The sequence below is a fragment of the Nymphaea colorata genome, chromosome 12 (genome assembly GCF_008831285.2).
Source record: "Nymphaea colorata isolate Beijing-Zhang1983 chromosome 12, ASM883128v2, whole genome shotgun sequence".
In the NCBI taxonomy this organism is placed as follows: Eukaryota; Viridiplantae; Streptophyta; class Magnoliopsida; order Nymphaeales; family Nymphaeaceae; genus Nymphaea; species Nymphaea colorata.
In genome coordinates this window covers 21,125,496-21,150,610 of record NC_045149.1, presented here as the reverse complement: position 1 = coordinate 21,150,610, position 25,115 = coordinate 21,125,496, and the positions used below count along the sequence as shown (strand labels likewise).

Sequence of the window (25,115 nt, the reverse complement as noted above, 5' to 3'; positions counted from 1 at the left end):
CAGAAGTCGATCAAGGACTCGTTTGATTTGTCTGTCTTCAAGGAACATTCCCACCAATTTTCATATGTAAATGACTTTTTATTGAATCGCATGACCTCATCTAAGAATATTGCTCTTGACTCAATGCCTAAAGAGCATTTTTGTTTTGTTTGTACTTTAGCTAAGATGCATCAGTTGCCCTTTGATTCAGCTGAGTTAAAAAAGTCTTCTCCTTAGAATTATTACATGCTGATTTATGGGGACCTTCACCATGTATCTCTAGAGAATGATACAAATATTACTTGATAATAGTAGATGATTTTTCAAGGTTCACCTGGTGCAGAATTTTCTCTGTATCTTACTTCTCATGGCATTTAAAGACGACTCTCATGTCCATATACACCACAACAAAATGGTGTAGTGGAACGAAAACATTGCCACATTGTTGAAATGGGACTTACTATGCTTATTAATGCTGGTATGCCAGCTTATTTTTTAACTGATGCTTTCAGAATGGCAGTATATATTATCAACAGGTTACCGATTAGTGCACAAGAATCAATTTCATTCAAGAAACTTCTTGGTACTAAGCCTCAACTGGAGAACCTTAAAGTTTTGGATGCACTACTTATCCATTAGTAAGCTCTCAAAATAAATCGAAACTTGCTCCAAAGCCCCATGTGTGTGTCTTTCTTGGATTCCCTAAATGCGTTAAAGGCTACTTATGTTACAATCCCTTAAACAAGCATATTACTATTTTCAGACATGTTATATTTGATTAAAACACTATTTTATACTCTGGAACACGACCACCCACTACTGCTCAAGAGATCATCCACTGTTTAGCTAAAGATACCTCCCAAACCACCACCGGTTCCCAACTCATCCATTTACCCAATCCTAGTGCACTCGCTCTAAGCGAGCCTTCAAATGTCTCTCCCAACCACCACTTTTCCCAACAAACCAACACTATTATTTTCGCACCTACAACCTATGAAATCCAATCCTCCTTCCTTACCCCCTTGAAAACCTTAGTCGTAATAGAAATTACTTCATGATTACTCGTTCTGAAGATGGAACCCACCGACCTAGAGTATTCACCTATCTTAGTGAGACTAAACCTATTGACACTGAATGTGAACCTCTTGACCTACAAGAAGCCCTACAGGATGATCGATGGCAAGCAGCTATGAACAGTGGGATTGAACCTCTTCACAAAAATAAAACTTGGGACTTTGTTTTTTGTATGTTTCATTATAATGTAGTGGGATGTCGATGGGTCTACAAAATCAAGCAACATGCCAATGGGCCTGTATCTCGGTTTAAAGCATGCCTTATAGCCAAAGAATATAATCAACATGAAGAGATTGATTATGTCGATACTTTCAGCCCAGTGGTGAAGCCTACTACTATTCATTTTGTTCTCTTCATTGCCACTAGTCGCAAATGAAAAATTCATCAACTGGATGTTAACAATGTCTTCTCTCATAGAACTCTAAAGGAAGAAGTTTATATTAGTTAGCCTCTAGGGCTTGAATACAAGAACAATCCATGCTATGTTTGTAGGTTGAAGAAATCTTTATATGGCCTCAAACAAGCTCCTCCGGCTTGGTTTGAAAGTTTGAGCACATATTTTATATCCAAAGGATTTAAAGGATCCAAATTTGACTCGTCCCTATTCATATATTCATCTAATTCATACATTGCTTATATTCCCATTTATATAGATGATATTATTGTGACAGGAAGCTCTTCGCAGGAATTGCAAGAATTCATCTATGACATCGGCAATAAGTTCTCCATCAAAGATCTTAGAACAATTCATTACTTTCTTAGACTAGAAGTCAATCGCAAGCTAATGGGCTTCTTTTATCACAACACAAATATATCATAGATCTTCTCAAAAGAGCTCAAATGGAAGAAGCTAAGGTGGTAAACACACCGGCAGCACCTAATGTACATCTATCCAAGTTTGAATGAGATACACTCAAAGATTGAACTCTATATAGAAGCATTGTAGGTGCATTATACTATGCAACACTCACTCGCCTAGATATCACATATACTGTCAACAAGGCTTGTCAATTCCTTCATGAACCCACCAATATACATTGCATTCATGTGAAGCAAATACTTCGTTATCTTCAATGAACACAACATGGCATACACATAAAAAGAGCGATTGATTGGAAACTTGAAGCCTACTCTGATGCAGATTGGGTTGGATGTCCTGATGATAGGAGGTCAACAAGTGGATTCATCGCCATGCTTGGAGGAAATATTATATCATGGGTATCTAACAAGCGGCACACTGTTGCTCGCTCAAGCACAGAAGCAGAATATAAAGCTATGGCTGGAGCTGCAACTGAATTAATATGGTTACAACATCTTCTTAACGATCTTCAAGTTCCTATACAAGAGGCCCCAACATTAAAGTGTGATAATCTAGGAGCAACATATATCGCAGCCAATCTTGTTACTCATGCTCGTGTCAAACATATCGAGATTGATTTCCATTTTGTTAGAGAAAAAGTGGCAGCACGAGAGATTAAAATTGAGTTCGTTAAATCTGAAGATCAGCTTGCAGATATTCTGATGAAGGCACTGGCCAAACCAAAATTTCATGATCTCAAGAACAAGCTCAACCTTGTTCCCACAAGGGTTGGCTCGTGGGGGCGTGTTGAGAAAGAGATAAACGCAGATCAGGAAGATCCGCCCCTTCCTAAAATATCGAATGGTAATTGTAACCTCACTCCGAAGTTAATGGAAGGTAATTAGAAATGTAATCAAGATCCTAAAAATATGGATCTGACTTGTAACAGCTATCCATTAAATAAAGGAAGCTCTCCCTCTCACAGCGTGTGAGACATTGAGAGAGGAAAACATCATTGTGGACGTAGGCCAACTCACTTGCTGAACCACGTTAAAATTTCTTGCTTTCTCTTATTCTTCCTTTCCTCTTCACACGCTTCTCCATCTCCAGCTGTTCTACCGCCACCACCACCCTTCCTCCCCATCAAGGCAATGAAGAATCTATGCCACCAACGACAAGGTCGTGGCCATGGAGGTCATGAGGATGTACGCGCACCCCAAGTATAAGCACAGGACCAAGTGCAAGAAGAAGTATGAGACACACGACACACATAACCAGATCAATGTGGGATACATCGTCCAGTTCGAGAACAGCAGGCCCATCAGCAAGACCAAGTCAATGCTCGCCATCACCGTCGTGGCCAAGAACAAGCTGAAGTCACTGGAAGCAATGCCACTGGAGCTCAGCCTCCCTCTGGAGCCCACTCGATCATAGGGAGCTCTCCATCTCTGTTTTCTTTCTGGTTTATTCTTTCTCTCTTGTTTCTGCTTCCTCTACTTGTAAACTGTGGGTGACGTGTAGCTCAAATTTTGTGGGAACTGAATGAATCGTGGTTTTGTTTGTCACTTTTGCTCTAGGAAGTGATGATAAACCTGTACTTACAGAATTCAAATGTAACGAAGGCTGACTTACTAGAATGAAATTTTAATTTGGAACTGTAACATGGGCTAGAAATTCAAAACATAACGGTTACTTTTCCATTCATAATCAAAAGTACATATAATTCATTTTCTTTATGAGAGAACACAAACTCAAGGGCAAAGCCAAAAAAAATTTCTACCGAACACTACATATACATTACTAATAAATTTTCAATCGACTATAGAGCAATGCTCTAGATCTCGTTGAGCTACCCTGTATAACTGATTCGAGTTCACCCAAATTTCAACACTAAAATGAACTCTGTGGAACATATGCTCTGCGACGCACACCCCACCTGCGTTTGCCCTTACATACACTCTTACATGCCATGCCATGCAAGTGTATGATCAAAACAAAATAAAACAAGTCTATAATATACTATTTAGTGTGGGAACTTGAAGTTTTGACAAATACTGACGCTTACCCACTTGCTCGAAATTTATATCTCATTAAGCTGAAAAGGGAAAATTCTTAAATAGCGATTCCTAATGACTCGGTGTGCATATTTACGGTATCATTTACTCATTTCAATCAAATTTATATGTTTAACAACAAAAACAACGGATAAAACAGTACCAACGCACAATCTAACTTAATTTTATTGTCAAGCAAACTAAACTTAGTTCTTTCTTGCTTTTTATTATTTCCTTGATTTTCTTTTATCCCTCCCTTTCTTAAAGTTTTCTCTATCGCATCAAGGAAGACTCACTCTCATGATTGTGGTTCTACACTGGACAGACTTGCTCATTCGTGGAATACGTTCATCCATTCATTCTAATGTCACATCCATTCTGACATGAAGCACAATAATTCAAGAGTGTAGTATAAAACAACTTGCCAAAAGTCTGTTATAACATTTAACATAATCATCCACTCATCAATACATTTGTGCTGTTATGAATGAAAGAAGAGAGGGCATTATAGGGCACAAAAGCCCTCTTTTCCTCTAATTTTAAAATGGACCCATACATTTTACAAAATATAACCCTATTGTTTTCGGTTTTTTCTATTAAGTCCCTCATGAAAGACACGGGCGCAACACTTTTCTTCTGTGGCTCTTGCCAATTTCGTTGCATTTGGTCTGGATTGCGTGCAATCGAGTCGTCTGTGAATGAGTGGTGGTCAATGCGGATCGAGGGAGACGGTCGCGTGTTCCTTCGCGTAAGTTGTATCGTCTTGCCGTTTCTTATTGGGGAATAGACAGAATTCTTTGAGAGTAAGTAGATGGACTTGTGTGATGGATCAAAGAGAGAACTGAAATTTTGACATGTAAATCTTTCAGCAGACGCAGTATCTTTTTTTTCCTTTTCATTTCAATGATCTTGGGATGCTGAGAGAGGACCGAGTGTGAGTTACACTAATAATAGAATCTCTCAGCCACAAACTGTACTTGGGAGAAAGTTGTTCCACTGCTCAATCTAATGAGCAACCATCTTTACAAGTTTTAGCTGCATCCGTTTTCCTGTTTCAGGGAGACAATTTTTCGGATGTGCATTTTGATTCAGCTGGTAGTCTTGAGCAGATGTTTGTGGGCTTTTTCTCGATTATGTTTAGAAAAGGATTTTTACTGAAGCAGAGAAGTTGGGGATCTTATTTTCATGTCATACATCGACCTCAAACAATTTGCTTTACATCAATACATGCATTAGTTCTGAAAGTTATGACTCACGTCAACTAAGGAAAAAGGTAAAATTACCATGAGATATGGTTCTGCTGTTCATGGATTTTCTCCAAGCCAAAAAATTCCACTTAACAAGAACCGCACAGCAGGTAGGTTTTCAAATGTGCGTGTTAGAAAGCTGTAATGCAAGCATTACATCCAGTAAAGCCTAGACTTTAATGACCTGCACTACATGGCGGACGATACCCTTCAAGCAACAATAATGCGATTCCAAACTGGAAGAGATTTCAGAACTCATTCTTTCAAGCTTCTGCTGCAGAAAGATGGTTGTCGATAAAAGCTTAGCATATCAATATTCAATGAGATTTACATCTGCAAAGTGGAATCGTAAGGCATGCTGACATTCAAAGTGACATGCTCGCAACAGGATAGAACAAACTGTATTTGATGCTTATAACTTTCTTTTCTAACTTTGAATCATAAAACGTTGGCTTATGCATAACGCCAAAGCATTATCAAGAAAGCGTCTCCTGGTGGATAGAGAAAGTATGGCCCAACAGAGAAGGCTGTCAACCAATAAGGTAAACTGAAAAAGACAAGGATTCTGCAAGTGCTTTCGGTGAACAAATAGTTGTTTGTAAAAGATTTTTACTTGTATGAATTTGTTCTTAACAGTTATAGCATGTGTGAGTGTCGAGAGAGAGAGCACACGCTCTCTTGAACATTGTGAAAGTTTGAGTTTCACTTCGGGCCTTGGAAGTGGCGCTTCTTCACCAAGCGTAATTAGAAAAAGAAGAAAATTGAATCTGCTATAGAAATGAGGGATATCACAAGAGTACTCTACTCTTGTTCAATATCTCCCTCAGTACTTGACATGCTGTATACTTCACAAGCACAGCCGCCTTCGATGTTTCTACAGCCACAGCAAGTAAGAATTTGGGGGTTGTATGCACATACTCTTCACTTCACCCTCTGGCACCGAGGAGCTTATCCTCCGGTTGGAACATCCATCTCCTTTTTCTGGTGAAGACTGAATGGGAAATTGTTGAGTTGTAGGTTTTTGTAGCCTGTAAACGAATGGTTGCGGCAGCAAAGATGAACCGCTTTCCTCTAGACATGGACAAATCGCTCAATTTTCAGGAAGCAACAACAAAATAATCTTTAATGGACCTTCTTTTCAAGGAGGAAGATGGGTTCAAAGCAGTGGACGGGCTCGTCATTTTATCTTCTGGGGACTTCTGCAACCGTTTTCCTTCCGTAAAAGATGGAGAAGAGCTCATCTTTACTTTTGCTTCCGGAGTTGACGCCTGAAGGTTGGTAAAGTGAGGTGGACTGTGGAGAGCAAAGAGCAGCTGAAGTTTGAGGCGAGTCTGTTTGCGCAGTTGAGGGGACATCACCACACAGTTGTCTATACTCAAAGCTAGAACATGTAGCTTCTCTTCTTCCACTGACAGAAGCCGATTTATGATTCAAGTAACTGCCTGTCTTACTCCTCCATATTCGAACCTGTCAAAATTGCAAACTCCCATTTAGTCTTAGGGTAAGTGATCGTGTCTGCTAACACGATCAACTGGTAAACAATCCTTCACCAGCAAAGAACCGACCCACCGTTACTTCAGGTGCATGCTTGAGATAGATAACCTAGCTTGTCGCAATTCATAAACAACAGAACCAGAATCGCATATTTGAAGCTGACCTTTGCGCTGGATGTCTCCATGCGAGGTTGAGCTTGAGCTGGGTGGGACTTCAGCTTACGAAAATCCCAGAATTTTATAACACTGAGGCAAGACAGAGTGGGGGGAAAGAAGTCAGAAACGGGTATTGCGAAAAACTCATATAAACATGACAGAAACTCCAATGGACTCGAGACCAAGAACAGCTTCATTTCAAAGGAAACTTGATGCTTGATAGTAGATGAAGTAATCTTGCCTATCAACAACCCCTCCGCTAGCGAACGATAATCCAACTTTAAGATAATGAACCGACCTTATGCTTTTGGATGCTGCCCGGAGAAACCAAAAGGAAGCCTCTTCGTATCATGGTTTATGAGTAGACATAAAGGAGAAACATGACAATGACTGAACCGTTCATACCTTGGCTTGCTTGCTATATTTTATTTTGGCATTTGGATTGTTGAACGTGATAGTTGGCCTAAAACAGACATGATTGTCACTATAAGTTCATCAGTGCCATTGCAAAACTAAATGAAAACCATAACTGGAGAGTAACTGAAACATAGAAAATGCTTCTCATGCCTTATGTGGTAGTCTTTAGGAGGATGCGCATTGTGTATCACTGCAATTTGGCCTGAAAAGAGGGGATACACGTTTCAGATGTGCAAGAGTATCATCATTAAGAGATGTTGATATGGTAATTTACATCAAACAGGGTTTGCCCAGAGCTTTTCTCGAAATTGAGTTACAACGTCTGTCCCAAAGTGTAATGCATCCATCTCTTGAACCAGTTACGAGAAGATCCGCAAGAATCAAGCAAATTTAAGAGTTAGACTCCTATCAACGTCACAGTCAGATTTACAAACAAAGAGGACAGATATAAAGGCCCTACCAGGATTCAGTGGGTGCGGGCACAACGTCTTTATGCTGCCAGAATGGCCCCACATTACATCAAAAAGTTGACTTGTCTCGACATCCCATGCCCTTATCTAACAACAAGAGAAACGATTTCAGCTACAGCAGATAACTCAACAATTGTTGATCCAAAACTTAGGACCAGTAAGCAAACATCGCTTCAGGACTCCTTGATTTCAAAGGGAATAATAACTATGTTTAATAAACAATAATTTGCCAAGATAATCGGACAAACCGTTTGATCTCCTGAACCTGTCATGAGCACAGAATCCTCCTGCAAGACATTTGGTCCACAAGGAAAACAATGAGCAGTCAGCAAACTATCAGTCCAAGCAAACCCCAACAATCCAAAAATTAGTAGCAAGCACATGAAGCAAACTTATTCAACATAGTTCAAAACGAACACTTGCCATCAACCACCAACATCACAGGATGACTATAAATATGTAAACTGCAAATGAACATTGGCATTTATACAAATTTGAATGTACTCTCACAGTTGTGTGTCAAGAATACGCATTTGACATATTCAATAAGGATTCTGCGTCATCTAAACCACAATATATTTCAATTGCCCAGCAAGTAGTGAGAATGCCATTAGAATGAGCTAACCACTCGGACACCTTTGCTTCAACTGCAATTAACCCAAGAGAGAATATCCAAATGTAAACCCCTGTCGGATGTTAGGAGTAACTTCTTATTCAGAGTCATAATTTAGGAACTCCTCAATAACAGGGCCCTACAAGCAAAGAGAATATTCCTCTAGACCTTCCCATGTTTGAGAGCACTATTTTAGTCTTTATGGTGCGGTATGGACGGAGTTGGTGCTGCAAATTTATCCACAATAGCACATTTAATAGTGAACCCTGTCGGTGTAAGTGGTCATTGGCAACACAGCATTGTAGCTTCGCTGCTTTCTAAAAAGCTAGCAGGAATAGCATCAAGCTCCATGTTTCCCCTTTGCAGATTTCTTTCTTCTCATTGTTCCCCACCATTAGAGCCTTAAGTTCTATAAACCAGATACCATATTTGCATCATTGGAGCATCTTATTCCTTCTAGTACAAATCAATCAATACCCTAAGACCTTACTACGAGCTTACATGCTTTCTTGGGATTCCCTACAGCTGGGGCTTGACAGGAAAGCATATCCATGGATTTCCAGCATTCTCAACTTCACTGGTCCGTATGATCAGTTCGAACAAAACCAACGAAAAAAAGAAAGCAACGAAAAGGGGAAAAAAATGAAGGCGGACCTGGTTGTTCACTGGTTATGGGGGATGAAGGAGGGGGACGGTATCATGCAAACCAATGAATCCATCTTGATCGGCCACAGCAAGGAGGTGCCCGCTTCTCCAAGTCTTAAACGATTAAGGGGGCGATATGTCACGAATTGTGGTGGTTTTCATCCCCATAATACAAAATCCTGAAAGCCTTCGGATCTTTCAGATAGATCAACGCGAGGGAAGTCAGACAAAGCGACCGAAAAAATAAGGGATTGATATACCTGCGCAAACGATAGGCCAAGGGGCTGGCTGGGCACATGCTCGTTCCCGATTACCAACAATCGTTCACCTCTACCAGCAGAATCCGATTCTCCCCCCTGCACATGCGGCCTCTTCCGCACTATAACAGAGCAACAGAGAAATCACTAACACGTTAAAGTAACCGAGACGCCGTGGAAGAGGTTGCAGATTTCGCAACCAATTTCAAATACGCAGCGAAACAGATATAGGTGCAGAGAAATGAGTAAAAGTTTGAAGGGGAGAACAGAGACAACACTGGTCATATTCTTCAGACCAAACGCAGAGGTCGACTACATGCAAGAAGAAAACGAGGGAGCCCAATCTCGGATTGAAGGTAAAAAACGAACAACAGGCGTTAAAAAACAGAAGGGATAGAAAACAAAAAAAGAAGTGGGTGTACCTCTGAAGCCATTGATCTGTCTGCCGCTGATCTCGCTGTGGAATGAACGAGGGGAAGAATAACAATAGCGGTTCGACCACGCCATCCCTCTATCCCTCAATCTACAGATGACGGTTGTGATCGTTGAATTCCTCTGCAAGGACGATGGGAATGAAAAGGGCGGAACGAAGAATGCAGCGGAAACGCGAAATTCTTCGTGATCTTCCAAATCTCGAATCGTTTTTCGCGCCAAGAAACGGGAGAGAAGAGGCGGGAGACACACTTCTAGTATTCTATCGCGTGCCCCGATACTTCCCCCCGTTGAGTCGTCCAGCTCTGACTTGGTCCGGTCGACCAACCCAGCAGCTCGACCCGGATCGGTTTGGTTCGTCTCGGTTAAGGTTGCCAACCCAATAACAAAATGATTTAATTAACTTTATTTTTATATAGTTCTGTATTTACTTTAAATTTATTTTAGAAAGTATAAAATGTTAGTTTATGAGAAGTTATTTAGATTTCTCATATTGCTTTAAATTAATGAGACCATTAAGAGCGAAATGGTTTTTGTCTAGTTAAACACGGCTCACTACCCACCAAAGCCTCAACACAGCCCATGACCCTGAAATCAAAAGAATGAGAGGACCTTCGAGTCTCGTCCAAATGGCAGGATAATCTCTCCCTCGCCCATAATCAAACTTTAATTGCACAATCCCATGCATGAATTTACTGGTGAGTCATTTGACCCCACGATCATACATTATGGTTTCATAATGTGTGCAACTTATATAACAGATTATGAAACAGCGACATTGTAAACAACCTCTGTTTGATGCAATGGTTGGAACTTTTATAGGAATGATTGCCATCTTTAGGTCATTGGTTTTCATATAGCATAGCTGTTAACATTTTTCTCTCATTTTACTTTTCGCTTCCTAATACTTGAATTTGAATATGAGGATTAGTTTGCTTTGTTCTTTTGTTTTGTTTTTTCTTTACTCATTCTCCTTGAATTTTATAGACGTGGTGTTATTGGCAAACAAAGAAGACTCAATTCATGATCATGTCTCAGACATTGACATGGTGCGGCAGAAATGGGCCCGCACCCGCGTCGACGCGATGGCACAGATTCGCACCCAACCTTAGTCGCTATATCCTTTTTGAGGTTTTTTTTTAAACAAATACACGATCGTCTCGTGCCCTATTTCTCCTCTCTTCCCGCTGCGCCGCTGCTCTCTCTCTCTCTCTCCGTCCGGCGACCGGCGTGCGCTTCTCCCTCTTCCTCGCGGCTTCCCCCACCTCATCACTGTAAAATACGAACTCCAACCTTCCTGCCCTCTTTTTCCTCCCACTTCTGCTTCTTCTTCATTGGCTTCTGCTGCCACCGCGTACGCCTCCGACTCCGGCATTGGGTTGCTGACGGGGTCGCCGGAATCTGGCCTGGCAGCTTTCGTGTTTCCGGCTGTCAGCAGACCCCGAGGTTGCGCTAATGTGGCTTGTTTCGTTTTCTTGATGTTGTCTGACGTGAATTAATGAGAAATTTTGTGCGGAAATGGGTTTTGAGCGGGTTTGGTTTGTGTTTTCGCAGGGCCTGGTTCTTTGTTCCTTTGATTCTGATATCATGCTCCGATTTTGATTTCTCTCTGTTCTTCTGTTCTGTCCCGTCTCGTCAATGTTTTAGTGTGCTGTTATCTCACTATACTGTTCTTTTTTTCTCTGGTATAATGGACGTTGAGTGCAATAGTTTGTACTATTCTGTTAGTTGCGAAATTTTCTTAAGTTCTATAATTCTATTCTTGCTGCAGTGGTAAAATGCCATGTTCTTCTCTAGCTTTTTAGATTCTCCTACTTGCTGTCTGCTGATACTATAATAAACTGTGCATACTACATGCTCATATCTTGTATAACAAAATCATGGTTGCATGCTAAGTTGGTCTAAATCAGTCCACATAGGCCAACTAAAATAAAATTAATAAAGAATATGAAGTATGACTGTATGAACTGTGATTCTATGAACTCAAAACTAGAGTATATTTTTTGTTGAATGTTGAATTGATGATTGATAATGATATCATGATTAGCAAATTGGAATTTTGATTTTGTTATTTAATAATTTTGTGGTTTATAGACAATTTTTTGTCATATATATTATATATATATTATTATTATTATAAGTTAATAATAATAATAATAATAAATACTCTCGCCGCACCGCCGCACCTAAATTTTTTGAGATGTGCCGCGCCAGCACCCGCACCCCGCACCTTGGTGACATACTCGTTTAGCTTGCTTAGGAATGGTGGCTCATATTCAGCCGATGCATGTGCCAGAATGATGTGAAGAAGTTTTGCTTTTGAAAGTAATTTTGGCCATCATGAATAGGAAAGGTTAAGGCCGTTGTTCGATGGTTCCATCTTCAACCAATTCATAGCTCAGATAAGAAGCATATGTTTTGATCTATAATTCAAGAATATGATGTCCTCTTTTAAATGGGATATGTTGAACCTTAATAAACCCTTTGAAATCCATCTTTGGTTTGTTGTCTAGTATTAACATTTTGTTTCTTTTGACTAAGATTCTCATTTCCATATCAAAATTTACTTGCGTTTGACAAAGATTGCTTTCTCATTGTGAGATCAATTTCTCTCATGTTGTGACGTGTATACACGAGTTAAATATGTTCACATTATTCTTCACTTACAAACTTGTTATTTTTAATAGTTGTTTTCAAATTTGACATTCTCTTTATGGATATTATATACTTCACAATTTTGGTCCTACAACTTATGCTTTGCTTTGCCTCGGTTCATCGATTGACATGCTTAACATTTCACTTCACCTCAATCACAGCTAAGTTCTAACAATATTAATTTTCTCCAAAAATTATTGTAGGTATCCGAAGAGTGCTCATAGTTGTTCAAAAAAACTTCATGCAAAACAGTTAAAGATTCTTATGGAGGTTACTAGTTTGTAGATATTTATGTTCATAATGGACCATGATCCTTGTTTTGTAGTAATTGTGTTGCATGCCTAACTTTATATTTACCTTCCTATATAACACCCATAATAGCTTTCGTTGATATATCTATAATGATAGATCAGAAAAGATCAGATTCAATCAATTGACAGGAAATAGGCTTAAGTGCTAGCTGTGAAACTTTGCAAGTATCATTGTTCACCATTGTTGCTAAGAAAAGCCATTTTTTCAAGTGTATAGCTGTACATTGTTAAAAATTTGTTTTTAAACAATGTTTGTTGTGATGTGCAAGTTTCTTATTTACTATGTATTGGTGCACTTCAGTTAAAAGTTTCTGGTCCTGCCGCTGCTTTTGAGGACACTTGTAAAGATATATAGAGCGAGAAAGCAGAAATGCCGAAGCACTATAGACCACCTGTAAGTCTTCAAAGTTTCAAATGCTTCTTATGTTCCCCCTTGGATTGTTTTCTTTTTCGTCACAGAGAGCTCTTGTGTCTTCTCATTAGATGGTGGGTTCTGTTTCAGGGGAAGAAGAAGGAGGGAAATGCCGCAAAGTACATCACCAGGTCTAAGGCTGTCAAGTTCTTGCAAATCAGCCTTTCTGATTTCAGGTTTGTCTTGTTTCTCTATTTGCTTTCTTCATTTATGCATTTGTGCCTTGATGGGGATCAATATTAGGATTGTTATGTTCATTGCTGATTCTAGACATCAGTTATCTCGATGATTTTTATATACTTTAGGCCATGGTTTAAGTTCATTCTTCTTTTTCTTGCCGCTGCTAGAGGGAGGGGGTTCTAGGTCTTTTGATGTTTTAGATGTTGTTTTTATGAAAGGTGATATCTCATAGTTCCTCATTTTTTGGTGTTTTGTTTCTCTTAGGGATTATGGTTTAGTTTCAATTTGGGTGATTGATTAATTTCATTAGCTTGTTACAAAGTTTTATTTAATATTGTTAGCTATTCGGGAACCTTTGGTGCTAGGCTTAGTTTCATATAGTATTCTTTTGATGGGACAATTAAGGGTGACGGTTCTAATGGACTTTATGCATCTTTTGGAGTGTCCAATGCAATATGAGCCTGGAAATTTTGCTGACAGTAGCCTTTTATTTGGTTTCACATTTTCTACTCTTGCTAATTATGTTGGCATTTCTTTTGATGATAATCTTGTGCAAGCATGTTTTTTCTTCTCTTTACACCAATCTGCACTTTTAAAAGGAATTCTGCGTCGTAGCAAGTGCATTTTTATTTGTCTGACGTGTCTGTTACTTTTTCTCATATTTCCAAGTTTCACATTACTGATCTCTCTTCATCTCCTATAGGCGACTATGCATACTCAAAGGAATTTTTCCAAGGGTGCCGAAGAAGAAAACAGAAGGCAACCACAAGACTTATTATCATATGAAGGACATACTGTTCCTTGCTCATGAGCCACTTTTGGAGAAGTTCAGGTTAGGTTTTTTGTCTATGTTGTAACCAGCTATTGCTCAATCATTTTTAACTGTTCTTTTGATGGTCAAAACTGTTTATCAGCTGGTAATATTGAAGAATGCTTTTTCTAGTTCTTTATTTTTTGAACTCATTAAGTAAATCATGCTCATTTTGGTGCAGATTTGATCAGATAGAAATTTCATAGTTATTGTTACTATAGTTCAGGGTGCTATATTTGATAAAAGGATTTCTTTTTGAGTAGATTTAATGATCTACTGATGGACCTTGCTAGGATTTCAAAAATGAATATTTCAATGTCTGTAAATTTGGTATATCGTTAGAAGACAGTGAAGAACCTCTATTATTAAGTTGGAAACTTAATCTACATTTTTCTCCTAATGTGCAGTGTATTACTGCAACTTTAGCTATAAGAAGTTTAAGGAGTTTTGATAATGAAAGGTTTACAATATGAAGTAACAGATAGAAGTTGTGCATTTAAAACAGTAATCTATTTATTTATTCTCTCCCCTCCCCTCCCGTTGTTTAGTTGTCAGTTACATTTCTGAACCATTCCAATTTCTTTTACCATTAATTTCCAAGAGAACACATGCTTTCTGTCCATTACAGGGAAATCAAGGCGTATGACAGAAAAGTTAAAAAAGCTGTAGCAAAGAAGAACAAGAGTCTTGCTGATCAGCTCACCAAGCGCAAGCCAACATACACCCTTGACAGGCTTATAAAAGAGAGGTTGTGATTTTCCTTCACTTTGTGCCTTGATGGTTGTTACATGTTTTTTTTTTTTTTTAAAGATTATGAGGTTTGTATCTCGTCCTTTCTGTGCAGGTATCCTACTTTTATTGATGCACTTCGTGACTTGGATGATTGTCTTACAATGGTGCATCTGTTTGCTGCATTGCCTGCATCAATCTCTGAACACATTGAAGTAAAGCGTATACACAACTGTCGAAGGTGGCTTCCATAACTTTGTCATTGCCTACTAAAATATTGAATGTGTTCATGCTGGCACTGGTATTGATATTAACCTGTGTAGTAAAAATTAGTTTGTAAGGCTGAATGGCAGAGCTGCCACTTTGGTGAATCAGCCAATTAAGTAATTCAGCTGAATTGATTGTGAACTGTTAGAATATAAATAGAAAAATTATGATGAATAATTATACAATAAAAAACCTTATGTTCAATATTTAAAAGTGGCATGATTATGTTTCACTGATATTTAACAACATTGAAAGAAAAAAAATACTCAAAGCACCTTTCTTTTTTTTTGTTCTTGAAATCATCAAATGAAAGCCAATCCTGAACCTTAGTGGGGTAAAAAATAAAAAGCTAAACCACTACAGATTTTCTTCAGTATTGCAAAATAATACCAAATCTCCATAAGATGAGAGTTCCCCAATTGAGACTTTCTCCACAGTGAGATTTGTCAATATGGTTTGTGGCTATATGGACACCATATTGATGCGAAGGTTGTCCTTTGTGATAGGAAGTTGAAATTCCATCCCCAGACAAAGTCCGATGGGCATACCGTGAATAAGATTCAGAATTATGAAGAATTTTCCATTGCACAATTTTATGACGCACTCCAAAATAAAGGTCTATAATTAAAGTTTGATGTTTCAAAATATCAGCCTCTCATTACTAAAAGACAGTACTGTCCTTTATGTATATCAATGAAGGCGCATCACATTCACTGTTGCATGAAGGTGTTCTCCAGCCTGCGGGGCACTGACCCTGGTCTAGCCAGTACACGCTGCACCCCATACGGTTTGACCAGGGTCAAGGTTTAAGAGCTTTTCTGCTGGCAACTGTGGTCAATTGCCAACACGGGCGCACTTGTGGCTCTGCCACTGTCATCAGCACCCTTATGGTGAATATGGTGGTTCACATTTGGTGGTTTGGTATTTCCCTTGTGACACTGAATGACCTATAACATTTTCTAACATGATGGAATGCGTATGGTTGTGAATGTGTGTTTTATGGGGAATTGCTCGATAATGAAAGAGATTACTGGTTTCAAACTTCTTGTTGCAATCTATTCTCAATCTCATATTTAAAATTGTGATGTAGTTTTTATATATAGGGTGCCATAGCTTTCTTTATATTGCTCTCAAAGCATGGATTGCATAAATTTGTGAGGTTTAACATTATGTTTACATTATCTGGTCTCTATCTTGCCTTTTTATAGGCTTTGAAGGTTAAAAAATTGCTTTTCTTTTAAAATTGATAATTTTTGGCGAGTTCTTTGTACTCTCCACCTCTTATGGACAAAGATATTTTCTATTTACTTGCTAACTGTTTCTGAACCATGACTTCTAATTTTTATTTAGGTTAAGTCAAGAATGGCAGGTCTATATCTCTCGAACTCATAGTTTAAGGAAGACTTTTATCTCTGTGAAAGGGATATATTATCAGGTAGCTTTTGAGTTTGGATCCTTTTGCATCTAATATTTTTGTACTTGATATTCCTCTGTAAATCTTGTGGAAGCTTAAATGCAGTATGCCCCTCAATGCAGGCTGAGATTCAAGGTCAGAATATAACATGGCTCACTCCTCATGCTCGCCAGCAAGTGTTGACAGATGATGTGGACTTTAAAATCATGCTGACATTTTTGGAGTTTTACGAGGTTGTGTTGCAGAATAAAAAATGCATTTTTTTCCCTAGTTGTAGAAATTGCTTTTGTTTTTGCGTCCTGATTCATGTTTGGGATTCTAAGTTTTTTCACTTTTTGTAAGTGTTGTCAGTTTACTTAGGCAAGAAAGAAGGAGAAAAATTGTGGCAATCAAATTAGAAGAAGAAATTTGTATGAGTAACTTTCATCATAGCATTATTTGAACCAGATGGTGCTTGAATTTAGTCAGTAGCTTATTGACTTATCTCACTTAGGTAATGAATATCTGGTTGTTGTTGTTAATGTATTATGATAGTAGGTATGTGCAAGTTATCAGTATGACGCATTTCAAATATATTTAGATAGAAATTGGAACTTGTTCTTTGATTTCGCTTTTTTATGGTATTTATTTATCAGCAAGAGTTGATCTCATTGTAGTTGTTGCTACTACACACTAAAATGACAAAGCAAGAAACCTAGTACAACTCCTTAAGTGAGGGAAAATGAACTTCAGTTTCAAACTTTCCATTAGGACTTTCATTTTATACTCATTCTTTTTACCCTCTTATTACTGTTGGAAAGAATCATTGAACTGAATTATGTGCATGCACCAGTCGGCTAAACCAATACTGTTTTTTCCTTTTTTTTTTGCAGACACTTCTGGGATTTGTCAATTTCAAACTTTATCATTCCATAAATGTAAAGTATCCACCAATTCTTGATCCACAACTGGAAGCTTTAGCTGAAGGTACACAATTTCTTCAATCATGTTTATCCATTCAATTAATTGTTTGTAACTATAAGGAAGTTTATGGCTCTTTCCTTTGCTTAACCCCCTTTTGAGGTAATCTATTCATTTACACTCACTTTCTTGACAATGTATTATAGAGCTTTATGCATTGTCAAGGTATGTCTCTGCTAGTTCAAGAATGGCAACCCAAAATCAAATTGAATCCGCTGTTTCTTCGGCCCCAGAGCAATCTGAGGCATCTGAAAAGCAACTGGAAGCTAGTGACTCTGAGCAAAGGTTGGCCTTACTCCAAAATCAGCTTCCTAGAAATGGAACTGGATCCTTCTCACATCTCATACAGGATCTTACTGATGAGGATGAAGATGATGATATGGATAGAAAAGAGTGCAAAACACTCTTCAAGAATCTAAGATTTTTTCTAAGTCGTGAGGTTGGTAAATCTGTTTGGATTTGATTATTTGTGCTCATCATTATCTTGTTAAGTAAATTCTCGTAGTACTTCATGATTTTTGCAAGGTTGCACTCCATACTAATTTAGTTTTGTTTTTTGTTGATGAAATCCTTTGTTGCCAAATTATAATTCCATGCTGCTAACTTATATGTTTCAAATGTTTAGGTACCTAAAGAGTCCTTGCTTTTTATAATTCCAGCTTTCGGTGGTGTGGTTTCATGGGAAGGTGAAGCTTCTCCTTTTAATGAAGCTGATGAGAGCATCACCCATCAGGTATTTATTTAATGCAGTAATCCATATTAGTGAGCTTGTAATATGACCATGGCTTTATCTTAGTTGTCAAAGACATAATTGGCATGCTTCTTCAAGGGCCCTTAAAAAGAAAGTTATCCTTCAACATTGCAATACCAAATTTTTACAACTGAAGAATTTCCCTGTAATTAGGAACAATGAAAATGACTTGTAGTTTCATGTTTTAACACATAAAAATGCGGAAAGGGAAAACTAGGTCCTCTCAAACTAGGCAGCTTTGACTGGGTTGCTCGTTTTAACAACCAAAAATCATCCAGTGTTAGTTCTTCTGATATTGCACTGGGTATTTTTGCAGTTTGTGTTGTAAACCTTCTTTTAATGGCTCACTTTAATTTTTAAAATATTTGTGTATCTGCATGGAGCTTTTATTTTTGCTTTTATGGATCCTACACAGGGTTTTATGCAACTTTTTGGCACCTAATTGCAGATAGTTGATAGACCGACCCAGCACCACATGTTCCTTTCTAGAGAATATGTCCAGCCACAGTGGGTGTATGACTGTGTAAACACTCGGATTATTTTACCAACTGAAGGCTATTTGGTGGGAAGGTACTTGCTTGCAACTTGCAAATTTGAAATATGATGTAGCAGCAGGACCATCCTAGATGTGCTTCACAATATATGCTAGAAAATTTTGTCGATGTCCTGTTACTGAATTTTAAACTGCTGCTACTGCTTTTAGCTATCATTTGCTATGCAATCTAAAATAAATGGCAAACTTGTATGTTCTTTTAGTTTTCCCTAATAATGAAAATGATTCAGCTACTTGGCATCAGTTTGATTTTATTGGAATGCTTATTTTCATGGTCTTCAAACTTTCAAAACTACTGGGCGGAGACTAACTGAGTTTTATGCTGTTGAACTCAGGATCTGTTTGTTTTCAATGTTCATTTGCTTGTTTGTTATTTAAACTTGGTATAGCCGGCTTCTTATCCTATCGTTTTCTCTATTTTTTTGCCCATCCTGAGCTTGGTTCTTTTCCCAGACCCATCTCTGGAATATAGCTTGGGCACCTATTCTTTCTCTCTCACGTCAAGAAATTGTGGCATAACATTTTCTAGTCAACTTTTTTTTTAGATGTTTGTAGTTCTCTTTCTGATTTTGACTGTGATACAGGGTAGCTCCTCCCCATTTATCACCTTTTGTTGATAATGAAGCCGAAGGTTACGTACCTGAGTATGCCCAGGTCCTCAAACAGTTGCAAGCTGCTGCTAAAAAGCAAGTCCTACCAATGCCAGGCACTGATGACTATGATCCGCAAAGTCTACTTATGGAAGGTGTTGCAGAGAGGAACGAAGCTAATGAAGCTGCCAAAAAGAAAGAGGAGGTAAAATCATAGAACCAAGCCCCTGTTTGTGTATTTCCTCTTTTTTTCTTTTTTTTTGTTGTTGTCTGGGATTGTATTGTATGGGTTAGTGTAAAACTTCCATCATATTACTGAAAATTCACTCATCTTTTTAGTTGGGAAAGCTTGAGAAGCAGTACCTGGATGAATTGAAAATGGAACTTCAAGGCATCACCTACTCTGCCTATTTAGCAAAAAAGAAAGCAGAAACTTCACAGAACGATGCTACTGAAGCTAACCAACAGGAACCCTCAACTTCTGAAGCTAATCAACCAGAACCGTCAACTTCTCAACCAGTGGTTGAGACTGCAAACAACTTGGAAGAGGTTATGATGCCTCGTAAGAAGCGGAAGCTTCTTGAGGCCATGAAGGTATTCTTGTTACAAGTTCTAGGAAATTTTAGTATGAACTGTTCTGGTTTGTTTTTTGTTATGCTAGCCTCTTTTTTTTGTGGATTTGTGCACCTGTTATCTTGACTTGGAAGAAGTGAAACCTGCTTGTGCTCATTAAATTTGTTGATTTAATTGTAGATTGGTAAGCAGAGGAAGCAGGCTAAGATTGGTCTTTATGAAGAGCGGAAAAGAAAAGCAAAGGAAGCAAAGAAGAAGGAATGAGATGCCTCCCTAATCTCTCTCTCTCTCTCAAATATGAGGATCTCTCAGATTTTTTTCAATATTGCCCTGTCGCTAAACCACATTGTTATATTTTAGCTAACCATTTTTGTTTTTCAGGTTAGCTGAAGTTTATATCAAGCTTATAATGACAATTTTTGCAAACACTATCACCTAATAATCAATTTTGCGTATGATCTTTTCTTTTTTTCTTTTTCTTTTTTGGTTCTTTTAAATTATTAGGCAAAAAGTGGGTTCGAAAAATGAAAATGTCCCTTCCAGTTACATTGGTAGCTTTTGCCGTATGAACTGCTAATGTGGACTGGAGTCCACGCAACATTAGCAGTTCATACGGCAAAAGCTACCAATTGTAATTTGAAAGGAAATTTTCATTTTCATGAGCACGGTCTGCGTCTTGTCCTTGAAAAACGCCCCAAAACTTGAGATCCCTTTCGCATGTTTCCCAATATTGCAGGGTCTTGCCTGCTGCAGGGTGGTTAGGATTAGGTGATTCTACAGAACAGTCTTCGTGCGGTAGAGCCAAGAGATATCTGGAGCTTCTGTTGTACTGCCAAACATCTGATGTGGTTGTGACGGGTGTAATGAAGCTGCAGAACTCAGAGAAGCTTTGACTGACAGTGATGCCTAGAAATTCACTTATGGGAAGAAATGAAAGAATTAATCAAGTTAATAGGCAGCCATGGATGGCCGTCACGTGGTGTTCCGATTTGAGTTTATATTTTAACTGCTTTCTGGATCCTGACCAGGTGGTGGACTCACTTGCTTTCAGTAAGAGTAGAAATGTCCATCAAATCCCTTTCTTTGATCAAAACTTCTTGTAAGTAAGCAACTCTCTCTCCCTCACGCACACATATACACAGCGAGAAGTTGTATGAGGAAAAGGTGTTCAGGTGCTGAGGAAATGCTGTGCAATACGATCAAGGATGATTCTGATCGTGTTTAAGTCTGATGACATTTCTTCTGTCCATCATCTTTTTTTAGAATGTGGGCATTCTTCTCTTTTTTCTTTTATATTGATGAATTTATGATATTTTCACATTTTGAGTTTCTCGATTTGTTTTCTCTTCAGCTACACGAATGGAACATTGGAGGGAGATGATGAGGTTCTTAGTGATCCGTGTTTCTGATACCTTGAATGAAACACTTTCACCAATCTCCGATCTCTCGAATGGATTCATAGTCGTTTGCTTTTTTTTGTTTTGATTTTCTATTATTAACTCCTTCCTTCTCCATTTCTTTGCATTTTCGTGAATTGGTTTTCCTGCCTTTTGGCCGTCATCACCATGCTTTTTCCTCTGGTTTGGTGGTTTGCTTTGATTGCCTACTTTTATGGTTAAGCAAAGTCGATCGTTCTGCCACCTTCTCCATCCCGGTGATCTGAGCTTTTTCACTTTAGATTTTTTGTTCCTTTCAATGAAAAAAAATTAGGGCTACATCTGTCGATGTGCCGTTTTACTTTTTCAAAGATTGGTTGTTTCCTAGCATTTGGTTGGCTGTGGAAAGTGTCAACGATCGATTTTTTTTTCTCCATTTACGTAAAAGATGTTAAAGGTGGTCTTGCGGTCCTCCCCAGTGCCCGAAAGTTTAGGAAATAAGAGCATGTAGGGGAAATTCGTGAAGTCAGATCCTTAAATTAAGTAGTCCTTTTGTTGGTTGAGATTGTTCCTCGAATGCTAATTGGGGCGAAACTTGCAGATTGCCCCTTCTACTCTTATAGGTGTTTTCCTGATATCTAACTGTAGTTATGATAATATTATTTAATATAGCTTAGAAAGATTATACAAGGTATTGGACAATAAGTTCTTTTAAGATATTTTGGCTGTTGATTGACAGTCGAGCTAAATTGGTTGTTGTTTGTAGAAGTATTTAACTATTTATGTTTGGACCTGGTGGTATATGAGAGGCAAAGCCACCCCCTTCCTACCTACCTTGAAGGTAGGTACAGTACTGTTTGAAATTCTATGATACATCTTTTAATTTGATTGTTGCATAAACATCTATGAATTAAAGTAAGAATGTGTCGTTTGCTTAAGTCTCAAACCCGCCTGCTATGCTAGGCCTCCTTCAGGAAATTTTTATTTTGGACCAGAACAACATACTTATGAAACCAATATTTGACATATTACCCACGCAAAGGAGTAGGGCTTAATTGATACTTGGACCTTGAGCGTATTTGGTAGCCCAGGTAAGATCCAAATTTGGTGCTTGACTTGTCTATAGAGGCGTCAATATTGACATAAAAGATCCGTTCCATTTTTGCAGTAGGATTTAAGGAAGTTACTGTGTCGATTTGATTGAACCTAGGGTGTAGCAGTCTATTTTGACCTTTTAGGGATCGTTTGGCAGTTAGAACACACTATCAGTATTTTATGAAACACTATCAGTATTTTATGAATCTGCCTCAAAAATTATAACCAATTAATGGAACAATAGAACTATGTGTCCATGAATCTGCCTCACTTTCTGGGGTCCCCATTAGATGTCTAAGGTAGACAAATGCCAACTTAAAATAATATTTTTTAAGTTTTTTCTAAATAAAAAGAAACAGTAGTTGTGGCAACATTGGAAGAACTATTTATGCTACATTGTATGAAGCCTTTTCATAAAGGGAAAAGAAAATAAAAAATGTCAAAACATATAGTACATGGCATGAAGTGATCTCTTAGATACCATAGTGTCAAGGGTTGCAGTGAAATCTAGTGACAAGGTGGCTGACATTTAAAGTGTTTGAGGTTTGAATCCCGTGGTCACAATGTGTTGTTTCTTTAGGGCACAAACATGACAAACACAACAGCTGAGAAGTAAATCAGAAGTTTAAAGACATATGAGTATGGCCTGAGGGTTTTGCATCAAAGACGGTACGAAAAGAAAACAGACATTGAATTGCACATCAAGTCATATAATGAAAAAATTATATATGCTACATCTTACCAAGCATTTTTGGAAGGAGAAAAGAAAAAATCCCAAACAACATAAAAGAATACCATATGGCTTCTAACCAATCCACGTATCAGAGTGTTAATAAAGGGTATAAATCTTGGAGTGGTCGTTGTCACGTCCTAGTAGGCTCTTCCTCTATACTGTAATAGGTTATTGAGCAAGTTCTCTAAACGTTGGGGATGGTGGGCATAGGGAGAGGACAATAGCCTCTCTTAAGGCGATGGAAAACCTCTCACCCTTTAAAAAAAAAATGAAGGACACTGTCTCCACTTCCTCTATCAATTATGGGGGCATAAGCAGACCAATGGTCACAAGAATATTCTTTTTAGGTTAAGAAAAAGATACATATTTTCGATTTCTTGTTATAATTATGCTTCTGGCTTATAAGAATTAAAAGTGACGCATCCGTTGTATGCAAAGTAAAAGGGAAGACAGGATTATGTCTTTGAAATCTTTTAGAAAGTGTTTGATAAGAAAAAGATTGTGTTCTCGATGTTCTTAAAACATGTTTCAGGGATGCCATGCTTTTTTTATCCAATAAATATGGTGTCCTTATGTCCAATATTTGATTGTTGATGTAGAAACGAGATCCATAATCGTATTATGCTTCCTGAAAGAAGAACATGATGTTTTGAACATTAATATATTTGTTTCAAGTACACAGTAATCTTATCCAATTCCTTCTTAAGTTCATATTGATTCAAAAACTCATTTGTTATAAGCAGAAACTGCCGAAGTGGATTAATTCCCCACGATAGATGTAACAACTAGATTTCCCGCATAAAAATTAAATGCTGCATCTGCAAATGTAGATTGGGATTTGAAGGGCCTTCATTAAATGGAGTTATACATAGTTGCAGAAGTGCCAGTAGGCATTTGTTTTTTTTTTTTTTCTATCATTGAAAAATCTTGAAGATAAGATGGATTCAAGTGAACATTTTGAACATCATCCTAAGTAAGCAGTGCTATAATCCATTTATAAGAGATAATTAGCAACTACAACAGTGCATAAACATGTGTTTTTCAAAATAGGTACACACTTTCTTCTTTCCCTTTCTTTCTTGAAAGAGATTGGTTGGGTTTTTACTATTCTAGTCAAAGTTCAAATGCCACTAGTGTCATCCTCTTTGCAAGTCTGAGAAAAAGCAGGGATACTGACTAGCGTTTTGCACCACCATGAGTATAATCAAGTCACCTGTCCCTCATGTATTTTCCTTGTGTTATAACTTGAGAAATAATGTAGTTCTGTAGAAAAGGATTGTCAACAAATTAGTCATGTGAATGACCTAAGGGGCATAGCATAAATGGTCAGATAGGCGAGAACGCAGAAGGTCAATCGCCTGCTCAATTCTTGTGGGTGCTACTCTCATATACTATAAAAGGTGTGATCACAACACTCTACCACACCAAAGTCCTAACATGCCTAAGGCCCCAAAGGGAGGAGGAATGGGCAATCTTTCACCTTTTTTGAGTAGATTGTTAGCCTCCAACTCGCGCGAAGTTAGTCAAATGAAAGAGCCAACAAGCTGAAAGCGAGTATAAGCACTAGGATCAAGGATGGTAACCCAATCGAGTTACCATCTAGTTGTACTGCCCAACAACTTAGGCAAAATGTGAGTACTGCACGGGTGGGATAATAAAGACGACCAAATTAAAGGCAGACTGTTATAGTTGAGCAACTTAGCAATTACTAGTTGAAACTGCCCGTAATTTCTCTAATGATAACCAAATGAAAGGCTGTTATAGTTGAGAAACTTGGTAACTAGTTGAAACTACTTGTAATTTCTATAAAGACAACTAAATGAAAAACTGTCATAGTTCATCAGCAACTTAGCAACTAGTTGAAACTACTTGTATTTTCACCTGTTGCAGTTTTCTTGAGATAAAATCATGGACAAGAAAATGTGGGCAGTCTGCCATTTATGCACCCAATTTGAGTATCATTCCATGTGAACAGTAACATCTGCATGCCGGTTTGAGTGGGGCTGTAGCTTAGACCACACGTGCTTGCCTCAATTATTGATTCATGAGTGCTGCTTCTCTAGTCTTCC

General features: G+C 38.2%; 1 protein-coding gene and 2 long non-coding RNA genes across 4 annotated transcripts; 1 reads left to right on the top strand and 2 right to left on the bottom strand.

The window, feature by feature from the left end:
• Positions 1-5,709: 5,709 nt before the first annotated feature.
• LOC116266161 (uncharacterized) lies at positions 5,710-7,360 on the bottom strand. The gene is made up of 3 exons (XR_007575029.1): positions 7,208-7,360; positions 6,811-6,892; positions 5,710-6,620 (listed from the first exon to the last, which is right to left on the bottom strand). It is a non-coding gene; the product is annotated as an uncharacterized LOC116266161 (long non-coding RNA).
• A 7-nt stretch (positions 7,361-7,367) lies between these two features.
• On the bottom strand, positions 7,368-9,874 carry LOC116266405 (uncharacterized). The gene is made up of 7 exons (XR_004175352.2): positions 9,627-9,874; positions 9,208-9,326; positions 8,957-9,126; positions 7,938-7,976; positions 7,680-7,776; positions 7,494-7,568; positions 7,368-7,421 (listed from the first exon to the last, which is right to left on the bottom strand). It is a non-coding gene; the product is annotated as an uncharacterized LOC116266405 (long non-coding RNA).
• An 884-nt stretch (positions 9,875-10,758) lies between these two features.
• LOC116266081 (pescadillo homolog) lies at positions 10,759-20,297 on the top strand. 2 transcript variants are annotated; one of them, XM_031647165.2, is made up of 15 exons: positions 10,759-10,910; positions 12,904-12,996; positions 13,105-13,190; positions 13,898-14,026; positions 14,634-14,753; positions 14,850-14,975; positions 16,352-16,436; positions 16,538-16,648; positions 17,288-17,381; positions 17,522-17,814; positions 18,001-18,108; positions 18,575-18,696; positions 19,264-19,474; positions 19,609-19,863; positions 20,023-20,268. In XM_031647165.2, the coding sequence occupies exons 2-15, from the start codon at positions 12,973-12,975 to the stop codon at positions 20,104-20,106; spliced, it is 1,848 nt and encodes a 615-aa protein (XP_031503025.1). In that variant the 5' UTR covers positions 10,759-10,910; positions 12,904-12,972; the 3' UTR covers positions 20,107-20,268. The 2 variants fall into 2 exon arrangements, with proteins under 2 accessions (XP_031503025.1, XP_031503024.1); XM_031647164.2 differs by having other exon boundaries at positions 10,783-11,082; positions 20,023-20,297.
• The last annotated feature ends 4,818 nt before the right edge of the window (positions 20,298-25,115 follow it).